This window comes from Muscardinus avellanarius (genome assembly GCF_963383645.1).
Source record: "Muscardinus avellanarius genome assembly, chromosome: 20".
In the NCBI taxonomy this organism is placed as follows: domain Eukaryota; kingdom Metazoa; phylum Chordata; class Mammalia; order Rodentia; family Gliridae; genus Muscardinus; species Muscardinus avellanarius.
In genome coordinates this window covers 20,791,325-20,816,713 of record NC_137806.1, presented here as the reverse complement: position 1 = coordinate 20,816,713, position 25,389 = coordinate 20,791,325, and the positions used below count along the sequence as shown (strand labels likewise).

Here is a 25,389-nt window from a genome sequence, read left to right as displayed (position 1 = left end):
GGTTTTCCCAACTCTAAACAAAGGCGCCGTCCTGTCAGGCACTAGCCTAAGTGCTTTACAACAGTAACTTACCTAACCTCACAACGACCCTAAGAGGCGGGCTCCATGACGGCCCAGGTTACAGAGGAGAGCACTGCGGCAGGGAAAGTGAACTGACCTCGGGCCATGCCGCTGCTGAGCGGCAACACCGAGGTTTGACCAGGGCAGCCTGGCTCGAGTTTCTCTTAACCTGTGGGCTACGCTGCTTCCATGAATACCCACAAGAACCCAGGGAAGTGACGCTTTCTGGAATTGTTGGCAAATGCAGATGTATTATAACACAAAAGGGAGAGGGGTGTTATCTAGAAAAAAAGTGTGAAGAAATAGTCAAAAGCCTAACAGTTAATTCAGTTATGCTTCTCTTTAGGACTATGGAAAATTTCTTCTTTTTTCCTTAAAAAAAATGTTGTTTTTTGTTTTTGTTTGTTTTTGGGTTTTTTTGCGGCACTGGGGATGGAACCCAGGGGCTTTCTACCTCCAAGCTACACCCTCATCCCTATTTTTTCTTTATTTTGAAAAAAGGGTCTCACGGAGTTGCAAAGGACCTACCTAAGTAGCTGAGGCTGTTCCTGAACCACAATCCTCCTGTCTCAGCCTCCCAAATGCACCACCACGTCCGGCTATCCTTCGAAAATTTTCTTGTCCAACAGCCTTCAAAAAACTCTCTTGATGTTTAACATTTAGTGCATGCTTATTATACGCAAGATACAATGCTAAGCACTTCCCCTGCATTTACCCGTTAAATCTTCACCCTTTTAGCCAGGCGTGGTGGCGCACGCTTGTAATCCCCACACTTGGGAGGCTGAGACAGGAGGATCGCATGTGTTCGAAGCCAGCCTCAGCTACTTAGTGAGGCTTTCTGCAACTTAGTGAGACCCTGTTTCCAAATAAAATATTTAAAAAGTATGGGAGTATAGCCCGGAGGCAGAAAGCCTCTGGGTTCCACCCCCAGTACCACCCCCCCAAAAAAAAAAAATCTTCACCCTTTTGAAATTATCCCCACTTTACAGATGAAGAAACGGAGGCTTGAGATGTCAGTGGTTCAAAAAACACGGTTATAAAATCAAAACCATTTTTCTTACATGAATAAATTAGTGTGTATGTGTTTGTGTGTTTTACTGAAGATCAAACCCAGAGGCATTCTACCTCTGAGCTAGCCCCTCACCAGCCCTTTTTAATTTTTATTTATTTATTTATTTATTTATTTTTGCGGGTCTGGGGATGGAACCCAGGGGTATTCGGCCTCTGAGCTATATCCCCTGTCCTATTTTTAATTCTTTATTTTGAAACAGGGTCTCACTGAGTTGCAAAGAGACTCACTAAGTAGCTGAGGCTGTCTGCGAACCACAATCCTCCTGTCTCAGCCTCCCAAATTACACTTGGGATTACAAGTGTGTGCCACCATGCCCGGCTTTATTTTTTATTTTGAAAGAGGGTCTTCCTAAGTTGATGAGGGCTTCACTAAGTTGCTGAAGTTGACCTCCAATCTGCAATCCTCCTGTCTCAGCCTCCCATGTGCTGGGATTCCAGCGCCGCCACTGCGCCAGGCCTATCTCCCATCTTACTGTGCTGACATCTGCACTGGCAGCAGGGCACTGGTGAGACCCGCGAGGCACCGAGAGTGTGTCCTGGGAGGCGCGGTGCTTCTCTCCACTGAGAAACAGGTGGGCCCACTTCAGGAGGCCCTTGGCGAGGCAGTGAGACGCTTTCCTGTGGCTGAATCTCAGCTCCGAGTGATGGAAGTGCACCCGGCGCCCTCGCTACTCAGGTATGGAGCTCACTTCAGGAAGAAGCACCCAGGAGCGCCTGAGTGACAATGTGTGCCCAACCGACTACTTTTATTCACAGAAACTCATTACTGGAAAGAACAAAGACGAGCCACACCACACGGCTGCTCAGATTGGGTATTTGGCAGACATTTTCTCAAAATAAATAGAAACTGTCGTTTGATGAGAAAAAATAAATGCATTTGTGGCCACTGATAGCATTTGACCTTTGAAGCAAAAATCAGAACTTTGGACAACTCCTAGCACCATGAACCTGACACCTTTCCACTATTTAAAGACTTTTCTCACAAGGCTGGTAGTGTTTTTAATGGATGTGTGTATTTTTGTTTAATTGGTTTAAAACAGCACAAATTTAATGCAGGGCAAAAGGTGTAATGGGGGTGTTGTGCTAGAATTTCTGGAAGAGGAGACGCTGGCACTTGGGGAAGGCAGCGGCTGGCCGTGGCAAGGTGACAGGTGGCTGCGGGGCTGGGCCTGCCGCAGCGATTCGGAAGGCAAAGCCAAGCCAACCCCAGGAGGAAGCTGGCACTGCAGGAGGCAGGGAGGAAACTGAGTCGCAGGCGGCGTAACTGCACAGCTGGACCGGCCATGCCTAACACTCACGCCTAAAAGCCACAAGGCCGGTGAAGTCGGCCTGACTCGGATACCCTGCCACCTACTACATGAGACTCCTTAGGTGAGACGTTCTGCTAAACGGAGCCAAGTGTGCAGAAATGAGCACGAGCGTCACAACTTCACATGAAGCTGATCCTCGCAGAAGAAAAATACACATTGAGCTGATATGGCTTCATACAGAAACAACATTATTTGACGTTACCTTCTCAGTGTTCTTGTATTTTTCCCATCCTTTTAGCATTTTCAGCCATTTGACAGTCCTTTCAATTTCCAGGGCCTTTTGCTAAAATAAAATTGAAGTTAATTGTTACTCTTTGTTGGAGGCTTCTTTGCTTACAAATTACAAAACTAAAACAATGAAAGAAAATGTTATTATAAAAGGAGCGCTGTGAAAACCAACGTCCATCTGACTTTTATGAGTTGGAGAGGATGCGCGCTGTGCTGATGGTGTCCACAGGCAGAGCCATAGGCCAGACTCCACTTAAGCTCAACATAGGGAGGGGACAGCATATATTTTTCAACCATTTAAAGCTAACCACGGACAATCTTGTGTATCCACAAATATTGCAAAAAGAAAATTTAAAAACATCTTGAAATATCTTTTATCAAGGAACCAAAACACAACTTCAGAACTCAATTCCTTCCTTTCTCATTCTCCTGCACCCTGGCATATTAATGTTGGCAATGACCGAGTTGGGTTCTTAAAGGAGAAGTGGTTATTTACTTTTTCATTTATTTATGATACAATTACTATATAACTAGACCTAAAAAGTGTATACAAAGATAAGTCACAGCTGTTGCCCTAAGGGGATGCATACACCTGGGAGGGGCTGGCTTGGAAAGACACAGGGCTGTGGTGGGAAAGTCAAGGGCAAGGTCACAGGGGGGGCAGTCAAGTCCACCTGGGTGTGAGGGGAAATGAGCCAGAAGCAAAGAACAGAAAGGAAATCTGGGTTTTATGAAGTGCCATGTAAAGACTGCTCTAGGCAGACGGCAATACATGTACTTCTGAGATGGTTCAGCATTGTAGAGGACTGAGGGCAGTTCCAGAGGACTTTGAATAAGGAAGTATCAGGAGATGAGGCTGCCGCAGTGGGCATGGATCTTGTATTTACATGAAATTGAGATGTGGGACAAGCTAGGGAATGGGGCAGGCAGGACAAACATGCTTGCTCTTCAGTTCTTTGGCTTCCAGGAAGAAAGGGCCTGAGATCGTAATAAGTGTATGAACAAAGAGCAATGGGAAGAAAACGGTTCTGGGGACACATCTTACGCTCAAGGGTGCTGGTGACCTATGCAGGGTACGATCATATCCATGGTACAGCAAGCAAGAGCCACATGGGCTTCAGGGGCAGACCGAGGAGGGCAGAGAGGGGTTCAGACGGGAGCGTGGCTTGGGGACCTGCACTCGGAGCCACCACGTTCATTCCTAGCTCCACCTTGTCCTCTTCCTGGACACAGGCCGTGGCTCCTACGCACTGCTTTAATCCAGCCTCAAACAGGCATTATATATTTAGCTTTAATCCAGCCTCAAAGAGGCAGGCATTATATGTTGGCAGATGGCACACACCCACCACCAATATTTTTAGATCTAAAAGAAGCACAAAATACCTCCCCCCGATCCGGAATTTAGGAAAACTCTCATCAGTGAGAATATTTTTATAGATTTTTATTTTTAGGTATATTTTTAAAGCCTTTCAATTACTTTTTTCCTGGTGCTGCTGGGGATTGAACCCAGGGCCTTGGGCATGCTAGGCAAGTGCTCTACCAGTGAGCTATAATCCTAGCCCTACTTTTTAACTTTTTTTTTTGTGTGTGTGTGTGTGGTACTGGGGTTCCTGGAAGCCCTTCTACCTCTGGGCTACACTCCCAGACCTATTTTTACATTTTTATTTGGAAACAGGGTCTCCTAAGCCAACGCGCGCGGCTGGCTTCGAACCTGCGCGATCCTCCTGTCTCTGCCTCCCAAGCGCGGGGATTACAAGCGTGCGCCACCACGCCCGGCTACTTTTTAACTTTTTAAAAGTTGATTGTGCTTGGTGTCCATTTTCAATATGTTCCATGTAAAAATAAAAAAATTATGAATTTTTATAATAAAAGATGACCCTTGTTAGCAAAAGATACTGTTATTAATTCCCATTTTTCAAAAGGTTAAGCATAGTCTTCACTGTATTATTAGTGATAAAATGTTGCAGATGGTTCCTGGAATATGTTTAATTTTAAAACTCAGTAGGGCACTAGAATCTAATTAATGATTCCGCTAATGTGGCTTTAAGGAAGGGCCTGCTGTGAAACCTAGACTGATCTACGTTGCGGTGTGGTATTTTTATTCTTCTGCGCTTCCTCTCTTGACTTCTTCAAAGCATAATCCTTCTTCCCACCAATGGGAAAATACCAAATCATTCACACCAGAGTATAATAACAAATAACTTTGCCAGGAACAACCCTGCTGCGATCTAGCGGGTCTCATGCGATCTTTCATTTTTATGACTGAATTATCAAGGAATCACTTTAGTAAGTAGTCATTCTGTTTTTAAAGACACACTTTTGTATTCTAATGCTTACTGTATAGAAAGAGATTATTTTACATGCTACATATACATTTTTATACTGCAAGGACAAAACACACATAGAATTTCAAGAACCATTATGTATGCTCTTCTTCCCCTACATTAAGGGGAAAAAAGTTCTACAATTGAAAAGCTCCCAGGCCAAAGGATTTTTAAATTATACATCAGTAGTTTAATCAAGTCTAAACGTTAACACCATAATGTTCAGTTCAACTGTACCAGAACTGAATGCACATGGAAGTCCTTTCCCCTACTCACGAATCTATAATTTATGGATAAAATATACTCTCTTGCTAAACATGCTGAAGCTAAGTACTTGAAGACAAAACTGAAAATGTATGTGACAAACATGAACTTCACTGCCATAAAAAATAAGATAAGAAACAACTTTCCATAGACTCAAAACCACCAAGAAAAGAGCTCCAAGTCCAATAGGTACTGAAGAGTCTGCATATCCACAATGCTTCCTCTGTTCCTTGACATAAATCGACAACATCTCTGCGCACTAAGTCAACCAAATTAGAGCCTTAAAGTCACTTTGCGTCTCCCTGTTATCTTACTTCCCACTCCCAAACTACACTTTCTGGTCCCGCTTTCTACCTCTGTTTCCATCCTGTTCTCTGCTGTTCAAGTAACCACTGGTTTTGGATGAGAGCAACGGCTCCTTAGTGATATCCCTGTCTTCAGCTGGCTTCCAACTGCTACCGTAACTTTTCAAACGCATGCCCAATGTAAAAGCCTTCCAAGGCCACTCGTTATCCATGAGTGAAGTTCAAAGCTCTTAACAGAGCATCCTGATGATCCCAACAGTCTGGCTCACCTTCACGTTTCACGGGCTGCTGCTCTTATCCTACATTATTTGTCATTCCCAACACAGTGTGTCTCTTTGACCAATCTTTACTATTCATCTGCCTGGGATACTCTTCTGTGCCATCATTTGGCAAAACCCTATGCACCTTTCTCAGGATCCAGGACAAACATTCGAGTCTGGAACCTCTCCCAAATGCCTCCATGTTTGAAGCAAAATTCGCTGTTCCCTCAGCATTCACTAGCATGGACTAAGGACCCACTGGCTTGGATTCAAATCTGAGTTTTGTTCCTTCCAATCTGTTTCACTGGGAAAAATTATTAATTCTTCTGTGCCTTAGTTGTCTCATCTACAAAATGAAAATCATTACTATCATCAGCATCACTGCAGTACTGAATGCCTAGGTTCTAGATGCCTAAATGCTCAAGTCACATCACCAGTGTTAACGTATGAACTCCCTGACCAAAGGCACACCATGCTCGTCCTTTAATATGAACTCCCTGACCAAAGGCCATACCATGCTCATCCTTTAATCTTATCACCTGGAGAGTAGTCGTTACATAAGAAAATTTAAAGAAACATTTTTAGTTAAATAGAACTTGCATATGAAAAGGCAACTGAACAAGACGATGAAGTAGCTAACAGCACTGTGCTTCAAAGGTGGAGGAATGGGAAAATATAAACAGAGAAGAATCCAAATATTAATTTTGATATCAGTTTGATCACTAAAATATAGAAATGGCCAGTAGTGAATCAAAACAGTATTTCTATGTATATAACAGGAGGTGAAAACCTGGGCCTTCTGATTTGGTCTGTTGTCAGGGCAGTCTTGGGAGACTGCGCCCGTAACCTGTGGGTCTAAGCTACCTCTGGTTACTGTTAGAACTTAGCTAAATTGTACAATAGCCAGTCAGTGTCCACAAAGGCAAAATATCTTGGCTAAGAGAAGTGTTCTATATTATTTAAAGTGAGAGAGTAATAAAAAATTGTTTTCTCTCATCTCTGACCATGTGTTTCTTTTCATCTCATTCGATTAGGATGCTTGAATTAAGTTGAAAGGAGTCATCATGCCGAGATTCTGCCAGGAGAGGTCAGGAGAGCACAAGTGCAGGAGGGACTGGGTCTTTTTACAGAGCACCTGGACACGAGAGTCTACTGGTCATAGATTTGAAGTAAGATTTCAAACCATGCAAAATTAAGATTATTGTTTTTAAATAAATAATAGGCTCTGATATTTTATACATCATGCAAAATACTGTTCTACATGAAGGAATTGATGAATCTATAAAAATTCAGTTTTACATATTCTTTCTTCCTTATTAAAAACATCAATAAGCTCAAAAACCAATATAATCCATTATTAGTATTATTCTCTATACAGTAAATATAATAAATGTGTTTGATCATTTGTTTAAATGCCTTGTGGGGGAATCCAAAGTACTTTGTATATACCAATATTAATCCTCTTATGAGAGAGGATTATTATCCCTATTTTAAACAGGGAGCTCTTATGTGAAATAACGTATCTGCAAAGCTAGAACTGAAGCCATGATCACTTGATTAACATTAGTTTATCAGTCTTCCCAAATGAAAAGGAATGTGTGCTTTAGGTTTATGCTTTGTAAAGGCTGCAGACTTCAGCAAGGCTATCATTTTCATTGAGTTTGTTGAATTTAAAAAAAGAAAAGGGACATTGTTTACTGGTCACCTAAAATGACAGGCCTTGACCACTAGGAGTGGACTGTTACAATAGAATACGTGGACTTAATTCAAAATAAAAAAATAAAAATAAAAAATTGGGGCAGAGGGAGGAGGATCTGATAAACTAAGAAGTTTCTGGCCTTGGACTGCTTTCTGTGAGTCTCATGCCACTTTTAAAAAGCCAAAACTTAGGGCTGGGGATGTAGCTTGGAGGCAAAATGCTCCTGGGTTCAACCCCCAGTACTGACAAGGAAAAAAAAAAAAAGCCAAAACTGTAAAAGGCATACCATGCAATATGAGTGTAGTTTAGGTATGAAAGGGTTAATGAATCTCAATCAGCCTCAGAATCCTGCCCCAGCCCCAACAAAAGACTGACAATAATAATTATTAAAGCACACATTATATTAAACTATTATATTATTATATTAAACTTTTTAGAGTAAACAACCAATTAGTTATAAGCCTAACTTGGGTAAGAGGTCTTCTATTATACATGTAAGTATTCTCAAAGTACAAATACAATTTTAAAAAAATAAGACTCTTTCAAGCATACATCCTCCACTAACCCTATTTTTAATTTGTTCTTTTCCCCACTGTAATATTTAAGTCATCTAAATCACTGATTTGAAAACTCTGCGACTTTTTGGACCAGGAAAGTACAAAGAGAAGGAAAGAAGAGTTGGAAAAAGAAGTTAATACTGTAATACTGGATTTTTATTTTTGCCAAATATAAATATTTGTTAAGAATAATGCCCTCCAACACTCTCTCCCTAAATTCTCAAATAAAGAATACTTTTTGTAATACTTTAAAGTACAATCCCTGTGTCTTTAAATAAATACACACATTGTTATAAGAAGCACTGCATTCATTAATTAATTCATTCCACACTTAGTGATCATATGTTATATGCTAAGCACTGTCCCTGGTATACATCAACAACGGAAGGGAGGACAAAGAAGACAGAGAACAGAAGGGGTAGGGAAGAGAAGAAGGGAAGATCACAACGCTAACAGAAGCTGGGTTAAAAGGGGCTTTGAGCCGGGCATGGTGGCGCACGCTTGTAATCCCCGCGCTTGGGAGGCTGAGACAGGAGGATCGCGCAGGTTCAAAGCCAGCCTCAGCTCAGCTACTTAGTGAGGCTCTCAGCAACTTAGTGAGACCCTGTTTCCAGATAAAATATAAAATAGATCTGGGAGTATAGCCCGGAGGTAAAAAGCCCCTGGATTCCACCCCCAGTACCACAAAGGGGGGGGGGGTTGAAGGTCATTCTAAAAACTTTCCTTTGAATATGGATGGGATGGGGAGCCGCCATGAGGGTTGGGATCAGAAAGTGACCTGACCTCACTTAACAGGGCACTTCTGGCTGTTCCGATGAACAGATAAGACCTGGGAGCCAGAGGCAAGGGACGGGAAGCCCAGAGGAGGCCACAGTGGCCTGGGGAGCAGGAGCAGAGGTGCAAGAAGTCATCAGACTCTGCCGGCATTTTGAAGGCAGAGCCCAGAACTTGTTGACAGATGAGAAGAGTGGTCCAAAAGAAAGTCAAAGATCACTCAGAAGATTTTAGACTGACCGAACAACTAGAAAGGTGTTTTATTTAGTGGAACAGGCACTTGTTAATGGGACAGATTTAGGACTACACTGGAAACTGCTAGGGTAAAGAAAAAATCAAAACTTGAAGCATCATTTGTATCACATGGGTCTCACCCTTGCACCATAGAGCAAACAAAACCTTAAGTGGAACCGTCAGGAGTTGCAGATCATCTCTAATGGCTACGATTATGAGCTGGGCGAGAAAGCAGGAATGGAGACATGAGGGTCATGGTGGTATCAGGTCAGAGCATTAGTGAAACCAGGTCACTAGACAAAGAAGTCATGGATGGCCAGAGGACAGAAATAAACCTGCGCGTACGCTGGCACTTAACGTGGACCGACCCAAGTTCGCCAAGCCATCACCACCGCTGCCACTTCCTGTCCGTGCTCCGCAGCGCCGCGGACTCCGCCAGCACGCCGCTGAGGTTCCCAAGCACTCCGCTTCCAAAAGCCACCAACAAGCGCCCGCTGCTGTCTCTTTTGTCTTCCCTCCAGTCACTGGCCAGTGCTTCTCTAAGGCAGAAGCTGTTTGATTTAATCTTAGGATTCGACTCAGTAGCTGCACTAGTGCAGGACACATAGCTACTATTCATTAATGTAGCTATTGAAAGAAAGAAATGCCTATGCCAAAGCTCCTAAGTTAAAGTTACGGCGCTGAGAGAACCAGGTCATCTTTCAAACATAGGCAGTGCCCACAGGGGATCTCTATGTGTAATGTGGCAATTATGTCTACAGCTTAAGGTTTTGCTCATTTTGATTTTCAGAAACAAACTGTGTGTGTGTGTGTGTGTGTGTGTGTGTGTGTGTGTGTGTGTGTGTGATGCTGAGGATTGTACCCAGGGGCACTCTACCTCCAAGCTCCACCCCAGCCTGATATTTTTTGTTTTTGAAACAGGATTTCACTAAGTTATGGAGGGCCTCATTAAGTAGCTGAGGCTGGCCACAAACCCAGATCCTCCTGCTCGGCCTCCTAAGTACTGGGATTACAAGCGTGCGCCACCTTGCCCGACCAAACAAAAAAAATTATTCCGATTCCAATTTCTTCTCTACTGTCTAAAGTTCATCCCTCTCCCTTCATAAGACAGGTACAGACAAAAAATAATACCAAATGACCCCCTTACTTTCATTCCATAATTCATGTTTGTAGCAGAAAAAAATGGGGAGAAGGAAGAAAATGCTGAGCAACCAAAAGATATTCAGTCTCTACTTCATATGTACACTTAGGTGTGGAACCAGCTCCTTGCTAAGTAGACCAAGAAAAGGTTAAAAAAAAAAAAAGCTGACAGGTTTACTACCTAACACTGTTGAAGTCCTTAAAATACTAAGATTGTTACTTAAAATTAGAAAACGTTTTATTGTTGTGGTTATTTGCAAGAAGTTTCTAAGATTTCACTGAACAGTTACTGTCCAGAAAGCTACTGTCCAGAGCGTGCCTGAGAATCACCCTGGCGCCGCTCGCTAAGCTGCTGCCAGGTCCCTGCCCTCGGGAGGCTGGTTTCAGACTGAGGTGCAGCCTGGGCCAGACTGAGGCCGCCATCCTAGAAGGCAACACTCTGCTCAAGTCCATCAGAATCCACAGGCCTGCCTAAAATCAGTTCATCATTAGTTTTTGTTTTTTTCCTTATGGTAATAGGGATTGAACACAAGTTGTTCTACATCTGAACTCCACACCCAGACCTTTTTAGTTTTTACTTTGAAACAGAGTCTCACTGACTCGCGCTGAGGCTAGCCTCAAACCTGCAATCCCCCTGTCTCGGCCTCCCAAGGACTAGGATTACAAGTGTGGGCCACCATGCCAGCTTCATCATTAGTTTAATGACTTTCTTAGATTGACATAATTAGGGTCAAATTTTAACAATGACTAGACCACTTGCAGCATATAATATGGGACTCAAAATCACAAAGATGGTAGGTTTTATTCCTCTAATAAAGGCAATTCACCAGTAACTACAAGTCAATGAAGAATTGGACTTACCCGGTCCACAGCTGCATTGTGATAGGGGAGCTCCTCCTCACTGCAGAGAATAACAACACATGTGCAATGGTTGAAATCAGAGAAAACTTTGAATATCACATACCTATCAGCACATATAATGTAATACTCCGTTGCCACCACAAGAGTTGCAGGTGTGCCCACTCCACAGAATTCAACAGGACACTCTATCTATTCTGTTGCCACCACACCCCTTATCTTCAGATCTCTACATCTGCACTGTCCAACACAGTAGCCACTAGTCATATGTGGCTTTAAGTGCAAATTAAAATTAAGATCTAACACTGCATGGTGTAGTCTCACTGGTCATAGTCAAGTGTAAGAGAGTCATGCAGCTAGAGGCACCTATGCTGGATGTTCCTTTGGCTGCAAACGTCCCATCGTACAACATGGCTGGCTCTGCATCAGCAGCAGCAAATCTCTTCTGTCAAAGCAATCATTTGAGGCTTTGTGGATCATATAATCTTTTTCACATCTACTCAATTCTAATATTATATTTCAAAAGTAACCAGATAACATGTAAACTCAGTGTAGCTTTCCTAGTTGCTCCTAAAAATTTAAAAATTTAAAAAATAGGTGGTAAGGTGTGTGTGGCCTGCAGGCCAGCCTGCCAGCCTCTATTCCAGACCACCACTTTCACTCTTGGTTCCAACTATGGTTCCTAATAGTTGATTGTCATAAAAATTAGGAGAAAGAAAAAATAGCTTCCAATGGATTTGTAAGTTAAAAATAAAACTTTCACTTTTATTCTGTACAATAAAGAATGCTTTCCAGTCAAAACTTCAAGAGATAACGTTTTAAAAATATACAGAAAAAATCAAATTCATTGCTCAGGTATAGTATACCTGCATGATATCGCCTCTAATATAAAATATTCTGAGATGTCAGTAATACATTAAATTAAATGTAAATATTACATTTTACATTAAATGTCAGTAATATAGAAACAATGTGCTACCCACAAACAATGTGCTTTCAATAGCTTGATCAGTCATACTGATGCTTTGGAAACAATAAATGCATGGTGTTTAGTTTTCTCTTAAGCCAAACAGTACCTTTTTTAAGGGCATGGCAGACTAGTATTCAAAAATTCAGTAAGTTCAAAGACACACTTCTGCTACTCTGAAGAGTCCTTGGATGAACCATTAAGCCATAGCAATGGCATTGACACACAAAAAAAAGTGTGACAGTCAAAAGAGGTCTTAGTCCAAATCTCTCACTTCACAGATAAGAAAACGTACATCTTCACTCAGTCACTCAGCCCGACACAAAAATGCTCAGCACTAGCTGATCCTGTGGAGGCAAACGGAGGTCTTCAGCTAGCACAGGAGCCCATGGAGAACAGCCACAAAGGCTGAGAAACCAGTTCCCAAAGAAAAAAATCAGACTTTGAGGATTAAAATAAAAAAGTCTTCAGACAGCATGGATGGATGACATGCCAAGCATGTGGTCCAATTCCTATACAGTTTCCTGCGTCATGTGTATGCATGTGTACATGTGTGTGTGTGCAAGCGTATGCACGTATGTACGCACGTGGTACTGGGGATGGAACCCAAGGACATTCTACCTCCAAGCTACACCCCTATCCTTGTTTTTTAATTCTTTATAAAGTAGGGTCTCACTAAGTTGTGGAGGGCCTCACTAAGTAGCTGAGTCTAGCCACAAACCCAAGATCCTCCTGTCCTAGCTTCCATGTCCTGGGATTACAAGTGTACGCCACCACACCCAGCTCCGGAGTCACTTCTTATACCTAAATTTTCTTCATACAGAATTTTCTGTGTGGACACAGTGACCTCCTCAAGTCCGTGTGTTGGCATATGTCCACATTCACAGCCTTCGCAGGAGAGTGCTGCCTGCTGAGAGTTGTGTGTGATGTATGTTGAAGTCAGTGCTGCTGAACAAACGTGTGGACAGAAAGACAAACGCATCCTTGCGTGCAGAGATGCATCTTCACTGTGCCAACCAACTATCCTTCAAGCAGAGGAAAGACCACAATCTGGGTGCATGCTGAGCATTCCTTCAGGTCATCACCTATAGCCTATCAGGTCACTCAGGCCCGCTGACTAGATTTTTAAATAAAGTTTTAATGGAACACTGCCGCACTCATTCATTTAGGGAACATCTATGGCTGTTCTCATACTACAGCAACAGATCTGAGTGGCTGTCACAAAGATTATATGGCCCACAAAGCCAAAAGACATTTCGAATCTGGTGCTTTTCAGAAAATGTTTGCCAGCCCTTATTTTAGAGGATAAGGGCTTAAGGACACCTAAAAGCTGCCTTTAAAAATCAAACACCAGCTAGGCGTGGTGGTGCACGCTTATAAACCCTGCATTCGGGAGGCTGAGACAGGAGGATTGCAGTTCACGGACAGCCTCAGCTACTTAGCGAGGCCCTTCACAATTCAGTGAGACCCTGTTTCAAAAATAAAAAGACTAGGGCCTGGTATGGTGGTGCACGCTTGTAATCCCCGTGCTTGGGAGGTGGAGACAGGAGGATCGTGCAGGTCCAAAGCCAGCCACGCTGGTGTAAGAGACCCTGTTTCCAAAAAGAAAAAAAAAGTATAAAAAATTAGGTCTGGGAGCATAGCCCAGAGGTAGAAGGGTTTCCGGGAACCCCAGTACCACCAAAAAAAAAAAATAATAATAATAAATAAATAAAATAAAAATAAAAATAAAAAATTAATTAATTTAAACAATAAAATAAAAAGACTAAAAAAAACTAGGGGTGGGGGTATAGCTTGGAGCTACAATACCCCTGGGTTCCATCCCCAGTACTGCAAGAAAAAAAAAAAAATCAAACACTAAGCTGACAAGTAGCTGTATCTCATAGAAATATAGCTAAAAACATCAACATAGTTCATCAGTGGCAAAAGAATTTTTAAAAAAATTATTGGTATGCTATAATCATCCATCATCATCACACATTTAGCCCTTCCCTAATTCCCACCCCTCCCCCACCCCCTCTCCAGCTGGGCTTAGTGACAGACTCTGGTGTCTGGGGATGCACACCAAGCACATCAGGGTGCTTCCCCTTCCCCTCCCATCTCACTCAGCTGGTCGCCTTCTTTTTATTTGGATAGAATTTTTTGTACTATCACACTTATATGTGCCTGTTCTTTCTCAACAGTTCAGGCAGACTACTTCTGTCACTGAGAGATAAACTTTAACTTGGAAATGAAACTTAACTTGTTAAAATTAGTAAGTTGAACACAGTGACTAAATTCCACTTTCGTTTTTGAAGTAGATTTTACCTAGGTTTAGATACAACTTAGAAAAGACGGGTAGAAAGAGTCCTCAACCCTTTTAAGAAAAACAAATAATCTTCCTTTATTCTGGCTCTCATATATTTATATAGTCAGGATAAACTACAGATTGTCTGCTAAGTTTTATAAATATGAAAATTTTGATAAGTAGTTAAACATCTGACAGCATTAATTTTATCTCCCCTGTATTTGGTGCAATTTCCGTTTAATTCATCTATTAATAACTTGTAACTGAAAAGAACTATTTATCATTATCCAAATACCAGGCATTCGTGGTTTAGTAGACTAGCAGTGGCTATTCTGATGAGCATTTCTGAAGTTCTCTGACTTCTTAAACAAGCTCGATTTCTCCATCCTCCAGCTGTAACCCAATCACAGGCAGACTGGAGGGATGCCCCTTAACTGAAACTCAACAAGGACGCTGCTGCTCCAGTATCCAGAGAGGCTGCTCTGGCAACGGCTGTAATATTTATTGTGAAATCTACTGTAAAACCAAGTTAGTCCTGTACTGTATCTGTTAACTGCTGCTACTTCTTCATATATTTTAACAAATAATTTAAGTTTCTAAAACTGTAATTAGATATGAACTCAGCAGCCATTGCAGAAGGCTACATGTGGGGTTTTTGTCATTTTACTGTATTGACATTGAACCTAAAACTCAATTCCACCGCGGAACCAATAAAAAAATTACAAATAACCAATACAATAGAGAACTGCTCTTCTGATCAAGTGTGACAGGGAGTAATGTCTAAGCACCTACATCAAATATATTCAACGGCAAGAGGAACTTGAGTCTATGGGGACATGCAACAAAAGCCACCAGCAGCAATCTCTGAAGAAAGTGTCTTACTGAAACTAGGCATTCTAACAAAATCAAAGACTCTGATAAAATTTAAACAGTCTAACATTACATTAAATTTCATTTGTTTCATTATTCTCATGTGTGTTTAGAACTGCTTCATGGAGTAAATAAAAACATTGATGTGCTAGCATGAAAACTGGTACCAATCTGCTTCATTTTCAAAGAAGTGGCGAGCTCATCTGCTTTCGTGTACGTCTCCACAGAAGTGACCACTTCTAAGAGTATCCTCATTAGACACGCTTCTCTCCCTTTTCATTTCCTTCTAGGTATTTCAAAGCACTTACTCTGCATTTTCCTTATTAAGAGTACACATAGGCAGTAGCAGGCAGTCTACCAGAGGAGTTCAAAACACAAGGTCTGAGACTGCCGAGGTCCACCCCAAATCTGACGCTCACTGTCAATACAACTTGGGCAAGCGACTTGACTTCAGTGTGCCTGTTTTCATCATCTAAAAAATGGGTTTTTTGGGTTTTTTTTTTTTTGGTGGTGGTGGTACTGGAGGTGGAACCCAGGGGCTTTTCTACCTCAAGGCTACACCCCCAGACCTATTTTATATTTTATTTGGAAAACAGGGTCTCACTAAGTTGCTGAGAGCCTCATTAAGTAGCTGAGGCTGGCTTCGAACCTGCGCGATCCTCCTGTCTCAGCCTCTCAAGCGCAGGGAGTACAAGCTTGCGCCACCACACCCACCTAATGGGGGAGACTTTTTAAAAGCACTTATCCCAAGACTTTTTGAGAGGAATAAATAAATTAACCCATGAAAAGGGCTTACAGTAGTGTCTGGCGCACAATAAATGTCAATGAATACTAATTAATATTCCTAAGTTATTGACTGTATCCCTGCTGGAGCCAAGGGGACCTCAGCACAGAGAGCAAGGCAAACACAAACTAGCTGGCTGCAGAGTTGGGTTGTCAAACCCAGGCACAGGTCTTGGGCCACTCTCGCTCCCAAGACCAAACGCATACTGTTTCAAGCAAAAAAATAAATAAAATTTTAAAAAAAGTGTATATATATATATATATATATATATATATATATATATATATAAAACAATTCAGGAGAAAGTTTCGGATATGCAATGTTATTAAGTATAATAATAATGCACCTGTCCAAAGCTTTATAAAGTTTTCTTATATTTTATTTCTTCAAGTCCTCAATACTCTTAGGGTATGAATATCAGTTATTGACTCCAGTTTTCAGATGGAGTATAAAATGGTTAACGGGCCAGAGACCAGCAAACCCACAAAGAGCGTATATTCTCTAACTCCTACACAACTATTTCTGCTTGCTTGCTTGTCTGCTTTACCATCAGAAAAACCTGATTCAACAAAATAACTTCTGAATGCTCTGAATGCAGGGAGGAAAAAGCGTGATTAAATGGAATAAAATTAACTGTGTACTATAGGTTACTGCTATACACTATACACACAATTATGTTTTTCTTTTGAAATTTAATCATGTATTACAAAATACAAACTCTTAGCTTTTCCCTATGTATAATAAATATAACTGTAGAATAATAAATCTGAATGGAAATTTAGTTAGTCCCTAAATTGTATATAATCAAAGCAGAGATGAAAATCTGATTAACAATTCCAGGATGAGAAAAGTTGAATTCACAGTATCTTGCAGTATGTTTCTAAGAGCCAAAATCACTTTCACCGCTTCATTCTACAGTGGTTTAGCCTTCTCTTGGTTTGTTGGGGTTTTGTTTTGTTTTGTTTTGTTTGTTTGTTGTTGTTGTTGTTGTTTTGTTTTGCAAGTCTGGGGATGGAAGCCAGGGGCATTCTACCTCCAAGCTACACCCCCAGACCTATTTTTTATTCTTTATCTTGAAACAGGGTTTTGCTGAGTTGCAAAGGACCTCTCACTAAGTAGCTGAGGCTGTCTGTGATCCGTGATCTTCCTGTCTCAGCCTTCCAAATGCTGGGATTACAAGCCTGCACGACATTGTCCAGCTGCTAATTATTTTTAAATGCACTTATATAAAGTTAAACGTTTCCGGACGTGGTGGCTCACGCTTGTAATCCCCGCTCTTGGGAGGCAAAGACAGGAGGATCGTGCAGGTTTGAAGCCAGCCTTGCTGGCTAAAGAGACCCTGTTTCCAAATAAAATATAAAATAGGTCTGGGAGTGTAGCCCGGAGGTAGAAGGCCCCTGGGTTCCATCCCCAGTACCACCAAAAAGAAAAAGGTAAATGTTTACAATTAATTTTAAAATAGAAATTACTATACATGTACATTAATTTCTGCTAAATTATTGATACAATTCATTTATTACACTTAATATTCTTACCAAAACATGCAAAAAAAAATCAAAGATTGTATTTTAACTATATTTTAATTTTAATCATAGAGGTTAATATTGCCAAGAATTTACCATATTCTAGGATCATTTCTGGAACCTTATTCTCAGAAATTCTATTAAAAAATAAAGAAAATCAATATAATAGGTAACCATAGAAAAACCATAAGCAAAAAACATTAGTTTTCAATCTATATGACTTACTGTAAAAAGCCAAATCTATCTGTGACCTTGTAAACAAGATAATCAGCATCTTCCCAAGGCTCAATCTCTGCACCTTCTCGTCCCTAAAATAATGGACAAAAAGAACGTTACTAGGAGTTGATAAAACCAAAAAATGTTTGACTAAGAAAGAGCATTTTTTAAAATACAACTATTTGGGTTTAAATCATAATCAGTTTCCAGTTATAAACTAGAGACGGTCCGTCAGTGACAGCCTTGATCAGACTAAGGACAGATAAGGAAGTGAGGACGAACAGGACGCCACTCAAGGAGGGATTGCCAAAACTTAAGTTTTGAAAGTGAACACGTTTTAGAAAAAATCTTTCTTTCCTTTATCTAAGCCTCTCAGAAGAATAGGCCAGATACTGTGTCTCTCTAGATAAGTCAACTAGGCTTTTCATATACTGTACCAAAACCTAATCATGATAATGGGAAACTATGTCTGAGGTTCCAAACAACCAACTCAAACATGAAGGTAAGTGTGAAGTTGAATACGGCCTCCCTGGAAGCAGAGCCACATCCAGAAAGCTTCCTATCATTTCATGCTATTGATATTCTCACAAATAAGAAATACAAAATATTATTACAAATAAAAAAGGTACATAATTATATGTAAGTAATGCAAATACAAAATATGACACTTATAAATAACTGTATGACGCATATAAACTTCAGGATATAGTGTAGTAAGGAGAAACTGAATCATCAATAGTTGAAATTTTCTAGAACATTAAAAACTAACTCTATGTTATTAACATAAGGATAGAATAAACGTACATAAATGTACAAAATCTAATTTCTGCAGTAAACTTATAACAACATAAATTATGAATACAATGGGTATTTAGTTCTATATACTCCTTTATTCAAATATTTATTAAGTAACTGCTATGAGTCAGGGACTTTTCTAAGTATTAAGAATACATGAATAAATCAAGCAATCAAACAAAAAAGTCCTTCCCTCAGAGTTTGCATTCTTTTTTCTTTCTTTTTTTGTGGTCCTGGGGGAGGAACCCAGGGGCTTTCTACCTCCAGACTATACTCCCAGACCTATTTTTTATACTTTATCTGGAAACAGGGTCTCACTAAGTAGCTGAGGCTGGCTTCGAACCTGTGTGATCCTCCTGTCTCAGCCTCCCAAGCGCAAAAGTTCGCATTCTAAGAGGGATAACAAACAATAAAAAGAGTAAAATACATAGAATGATGATATAATAAGCATTTTGGTGAAAAATAAAGGGGCCACGGGGTCCCGGGGGCAGTAAAGGGGGTGAGAACAGAGAAGGGCACACTAAGAAGGAAGCGTGTGAGCGGAGATGTGAAGAGCTGCAGCAATGAGCACGAGGCAGCCAGGATACAGGAGTCTCGGCAGAGGAAACAGCCAGCGCAAAGGCCCTGAGGCAGCGCCAGTCTGGGTGTTGAAAAGTAGCAAGAAGGAGGGAGAGAGAAAAAGGTGAGCTCACTGTCCTCCTGAGTAAACAAGACCTGCTGTAATCCAAGCGTCCCAAAAGGTAAAGCCTTTTCTATTGATATGGTTTTTCTAATAAAACTTACTCGGGGGTAATCGGGATACTCACTCTGTCATATTTAGCAACTATTTCAGCTCGTTCCTGGCCAAGCTTGAGTGCTACATCCTGGTCTGAATCTGTGGAGAGATCAAGTTTGGATGAACTCTTATACAACAAGTTATAAAGTTAATTATAAATGAAAATAAAACAAAAATCCAATATTGCCTAAAATGAAGAATCAGGAAAATAAATAAACTTAAAAATAAAGGTAATTTCTCCACAAAATAAACTAGCACAGGATATATGTCAGGAGTTATAAGTTTCTTTATAGTACCATCATTTACGTTTTCAGGTCCTATTACCAACAGCCTCGCTACTATAATAACCTCCTGGCTGGTCTCATGCTTCAGTTCTACAACTCACACGTACACACTCATGTACACACTCATGTACACACTCATGTACGCAGCCTCCTTCCTCAATACCACTGCTGTCTTTCAAAAACACAAACGTGATGACGAAAGTAGACATGGCAACATGAAATAGTATGGATATAATTATATATTCCAAGTACCATAAATAAAAATAAAATGACATTTCTAACAAGAAGAAAAAGATAACATTCCAAAAGAATACTGGGCACAGGTCATGAGCAAGAATGTCTCCCCAAGAGTCACAAGGCAGCAGTAACTAACGGCATGTGTATTCTAACCACATGCCCGGCCCACAGCGAGATGCTGCCAGGAAGCCCACGCTGTGCCGAGCGCTCTACCACGCCTCACCACACTTACTTCTCACAGCACCTTATCTACTGTGGCACCATTAGTAATTCCACGTCAACCATACCTGGGGTTTGGAGACTTAAAGCAATTTGTCCAAGGTCACAAAACTAGTAAAAAGCCAAGCTAAGATTCAAATCTAGACCGTCCTCATTTCAGAGCCCGTAACTTTAACCACCACATTACAGACATGACTACTAGACCCACCATAAAGGACTCCACTAAAAGGTGGCAGGCAGAGCACCTGCTGCTATGCTCATTTTTAATTAAAGCCTCTGGAATGGCAGTTTAGGGATTCGTGAAACCTTCTTGCTAAAGGCCCAGAAACGGTGGTTCCTGAGGAGAGCTAAGGGTAGGGCTGCAACCTCAGGAGCGAGTGAGGGCTGAGCGGCAGATGCGGGTGGGGAGCCCTGGCTGCTCACACAGCAGGAGACCCACAGCTGGTGCCTCCAACCTCAAAGGGCCGCAGGCCTGTCATGGCGCCGTGGAAGTAAACAGAACAGCCCGCCCAGCCGGGCGCAGGCCCTTCTGTGCGGTGGCCAGCACGGAGCACTGACAGCCAGCCGCTTTCCAAACAGCTACAGACTGCCGAGTCTTTAAGCTAAGGATAGCTCTCATAAAAATAAAATCTAAATTTAAAAAACTACCAAGACGCAGAAAAAATCAGTATCATTAGTAACTAAATACGTTTTAAAATATCACCTCGCATCCACCTCAGACTAACCAAAAACTGCACTGATATTCTTAGCGTGCGGGATTTGTAGTTCCCTATACTAAGAATAATATATAAACTCACAAAAGATTTTTGGAGAGTAATTCAATATTATGTTTCAGAAATCTTCAAAGCAGGTATATCCTTTACCCAATATTTCACTTCTAAGGATTTATGTCAATGAGATCATCAAATATGCACCAGGTAATTTATAACAGTAAAAATGGCAAAGTGAGAATGAGTAAATATGTAAAAGATTTGGGGGGGAATGTTTATGTCACTACTTTTTTCAGTTAGGGTATTAACTATCCTATGAATAATAGATAGAATGGTTCAATATAATAACAAAAATAAACTCCCCTCCGCTTTTTTTTGGCAGTACTGGGGTTGGAACCTCAGGGCATTCTACCTCTGAGCTATGCCCCAGCCCTAATTTTATTCTTTATTTTGAAACAGGGTCTCACTGAGTTGCAAAGGGCCTCACTAAGTAGCTGAGGCTGTCCGCGAACCAGGATCCTCCTGTCTCAGCCTCCCAAGTAATGGGATTATAAGCGTGTGCCACCACTCTCAGCTAAACTCCCTTTTAGATTTTCTCAATGAACTAATGAAAAAGTCTGAGATAATCAGCATAATAATATATACATTCGTTACCCTATGGTAGATTTATGGGCCTCTGCGATTCCTTTTCCCCTTTTGCTGCTTGGCTTTAAAGCATGAAGGTCATACTTCTACTGAAGGGTAGGGAAAGCAAATAAAAAGAAATTTAATTCAAACTAGGAAGCTTAACTATTGAAATAAATTCCATGTCTACTAGTCGGAGCTGCTAAATATGAATTTCTTTGGTGATTAGGCCAAATTTAAGAGATAAATGATTTTTAGCATATATTTTATACCAGTCCCTTATTCCTTCTACCAGTCCTTAGGAGTCTCAATTACATTTCCAACACAAAATGAGACATTCAAAAGTATAAAAGGAGGAGCTGGAAATGGCATGGGGATGGGGAGTGAAGAGGTCAAGTATTCCCCAAAACCTTCAGTGTGGCAAACTGCAAGATACAAAGCTTTATATAGATCACTGTCAGATGAGAAATGTCCACAAAGGAAAACCTAGCTATGGAAGAGAAATTATACTAGAATTGGATGAAATTGTATCCTGACTCTACTCAAATAAGTTCTAAATCTCTAATTCCCTCTGATCAAGAAGAAAAAGACAGGGATGATCGGTCGGCTCCTTCCCCTTCCCCTCAGAGGACAGGATGTGGACCCCCAGAAGCCAGAAGCGGAGACGTTATGAGAGACTCCAGAGGTCCAGAGACTCCAGATACCGCGAGGACCAGCATTTCCACACCGCTAGTCCCACCCCAAGATCCCACTACATAAATACCCTCACTTCCTCTCTGCGGCGTGACTCTGCTGACCGTGACTCTGCTGCCTGGTCATGGGTCTCTTCCCCCACGGTCGGCAGACCTCGCCCAAAAGTGCCAGTTAATTAAGGAGGCTTGGTCTCACTCAAAAACTTGGCTGGTTTTTGCCTCCTTTGCAACCCCCAGCTCAATTTCAACATTCCAGGCATTCCAATAGAAAATTGGGCAAAGGTCATGAGTAAGAAAGTCTGAATAGTAGCAATAATTATAATTGTGTTTTTACCAAGCACTTGGCCATATTTCTTATCTTTGTATTTTACTCATTAGAGAAACCTGTGTAACGTGAATGAATACATTCTGCAAAGAACATAGATTTAAAGCCAAACAAACTATTAACACAATGCCAAATCTGCCCCCCTGGTACTAGTGACTGAACCCAGGGGCATTCTACCTCTGGGCTGCACCCCAGCCATTTTTAATTATTTTATTTTATTTTTGGTACTGGGGTTCCTGGAAACCCTTCTAACCCCGGGCTATACTCCCAGACACCTATTTTTTATATTTTTATTTAGAAACAGTGTTTCTTAAACCAGTGAGGCTGGCTTCGGACCCGCGTGATCCTCCTGTCTCCACCTCCCAAGCACAGGGATTACAAGCGTGCGCCACCACGCCCGGCATAAAATCTGCTTTTAAAAAACTAAATAGAAATGCCAATCTTTCCTAAAACTGAAGTGAAGTCATTTAATAATCCACACTGAAAGGTAATCATCTATGAAGTAAGTAGTAGTATCCTATAATTAAATTATGTCTCACACTGTCTGATTTGTAGTGGAGAAGTTTATTAAGAACTGCACTAGAGCCGGGCGTGGTGGCGCATGCTTGTAATCCCAGCATTAGGGAGGCTGAGACCAGAGAATCGCAGTTCAAGGACAGCCTCAGCTACTACTTAGTGAAGCCCTCTGCAACTTAGTGAGACCCTGTTTCAAAATAAAGAATAAAAAATAGAGCAGGGGGTGTAGCTCGGAGGTCGAATGCCCCTGGGTTCCATTTCCAGACCCGCAAAAAAAAAAAAAAAAAAAAAAGAATTGCACTAGAATACTTCCTTTGATTTCATTCTGACTGGTTATTTCAAAACTCTATTTTGAAAACAAAGATTTTACCCTACAAACTGACCACAAACGCACCAATGGCTATCTTGTGTCTGTGTGCAAGCATGCACAAAGTTCCAGGCAGCTACTAAACAGCAACAGCTGTGTTAGCTGGTACTTACATCACATGCCCTTATCAAAAAGAAAAGAACTGGGGGGTGGGTTACTGGAAGTTGAACAAAGAGCATTCTCTGAGCTATACCCCTAGCCCTATTTTATTTTCTACTTTGAAACAGGTCTTGTTAAGTGGCTGCAGCTGGCCTTGAACCTAAGATACTCTTGTTTAAGCATCCCAGGTAATGGGAATACAGGTGTGCATGCTACTATACCTGGCTAACCAAATAAAAACTTAATGAGAACATTATGCCACAAATCACACTATATCTTTATATTATAGTTAGTAAGTTTGCTTGGAAAAATTGGTCTGAAATACAGTATTTGTTGACAATATATTATGGTAATTAAATTGTTGCTCAACATGGCTATCAAAATAAACATAGCTGAAATAAGTTTTCATTAAAAAATAAAACCATGTGGAGAAATATGGGCATCCGTTTTCTTAAATGTTAGCCCTCTTACTTCACCAAGTTTTTATTTAATACTTAAGTATATAGGAAAATATCTCTGGGCACAAATTTATGGGAAAAAATGACAATTATAGCATTTTAAAAGCATTTTAAAATTTGACATGTACAAGATCTTGAATCCTCTAATTCCATTTAACTCCCCACCAAAAAAAAACCAAAGAATCAAGTATCTTTCTAAATTACAGTCTTTAAAAATAAGCAATATACCTAAATGCCTACTTAATATCACTAAATTAATCCTAAATTCATAAAAAGTTATTAAATTTAAAAGGTTTCAAATTCAATCCAATAAACTAAAATTAATAGCAGACCATTTTCCTAGTATATACTTTTGACAGATGACTGTTATATACATGAAACAAAATCAATTTTAAAAATGCTTTACCCTTTGCTGGATCATCAGTCTGGCCTTGGGAACTGACAGCTGCACCAGTCCTCATAGAGTGACTTGTCTTTTCCAAGGTGTCATTGTTATGGCATAGTTCTCAAGCACACCACGAGTTTTAGGGGCCCCTCACACACTGCAACCAACTGAAATAAAACCAAGGCTGAAGCAGCTCTGCTTAAACTATTTGTGAAACAGGCACAAGAAAGAAAAAGTTTGAAATGCATTCTATCTTTTTCCAGAGAGGAAAAAAGACCTCGCTGTGGTTCCATGGACTCTAGATATTTGAACAAAGATCATATTTGTTGAGGGTGAAACATGTCTTTCAGGCTAGATCCCAACTGTGAGCCACAGCGGCCTACACCCAGCATTCCACCTCACAACAAAAAGAGGCTTGAAACAAATGGCTTCAAAATGTGCCCTCTTCTGTGCTTCAAATTTAGCCACATTCTTGGTGCTCATGAATAAAACTTGCCACTAGACACAACAAAGATTTTTCTTAATTTAAAACTTTAAAGTTAAGCAGAAACGCTCTTCTTTTTAAATACATTTAGTATCTTACAATTTGAAGTGTGAAAACTTCAGCCTCTGATTCAGTGTAAATAAATACAAGCTACAGTAGTGGTTTGGGCGTTTTTAAAGTATTATTTCATGAAACAGTAAGTATTACAGGTTGGCAAAAATCAAACCTTCTACTCTGTTTAATTTATTCTTTCCTTTTTCTCATTACTGTTTCCCTTAAATCGGTAGGGACCTAAACTTTGAAAACCACTTTTCAAAAGTAATAGCCAAGTTAAAGGCATGCTTATAAACATTAATTATATTTAATTGGCCTCTAATGAATTAAGTTTATGCACAGATTAAACCAGATGTAATATTTAATAAAAGAAAAAGATCTCAAGAACAGAGGAAAAGGGAAAATGTTCAAGTCATAACCAAGAAATGCAAATCAACTGGCATTAAACTTCTTATGGCCAGAAGATAATGAAGCACTATTAACAAAGTTCTGAGAAAATAAATGTTAGGAACTTGGAATTCTATATCACATATGAGGGAAAATAAAAACATTTTCAATATTATAAAGTGTAATAAAGAAGTATCTCTGTTCAGAAACTAACGCCACATCCTAATGCCCAGAACCTATAAAGCTA

General features: G+C 40.6%; 1 protein-coding gene across 2 annotated transcripts in view; it reads right to left on the bottom strand.

Annotated features, from left to right (window-relative positions):
* USP6NL (USP6 N-terminal like) overlaps window positions 1–25,389 on the bottom strand; it is a gene marked incomplete at both ends in the record, with an annotated part of 90,594 nt that overhangs the window by 36,392 nt on the left and 28,813 nt on the right. Inside the window, 5 exons of one of the 2 annotated variants that reach the window (XM_080717161.1) lie at window positions 2,644–2,724; window positions 11,088–11,127; window positions 17,741–17,823; window positions 19,333–19,400; window positions 24,239–24,293. In XM_080717161.1, the coding sequence (XP_080573287.1) occupies window positions 2,644–2,724; window positions 11,088–11,127; window positions 17,741–17,823; window positions 19,333–19,400; window positions 24,239–24,293 (327 nt within the window). Of the gene's footprint in view, window positions 1–2,643; window positions 2,725–11,087; window positions 11,128–17,740; window positions 17,824–19,332; window positions 19,401–24,238; window positions 24,294–25,389 lie in introns of those variants that run through there. The other variant, XM_080717160.1, reaches the window with a different exon arrangement.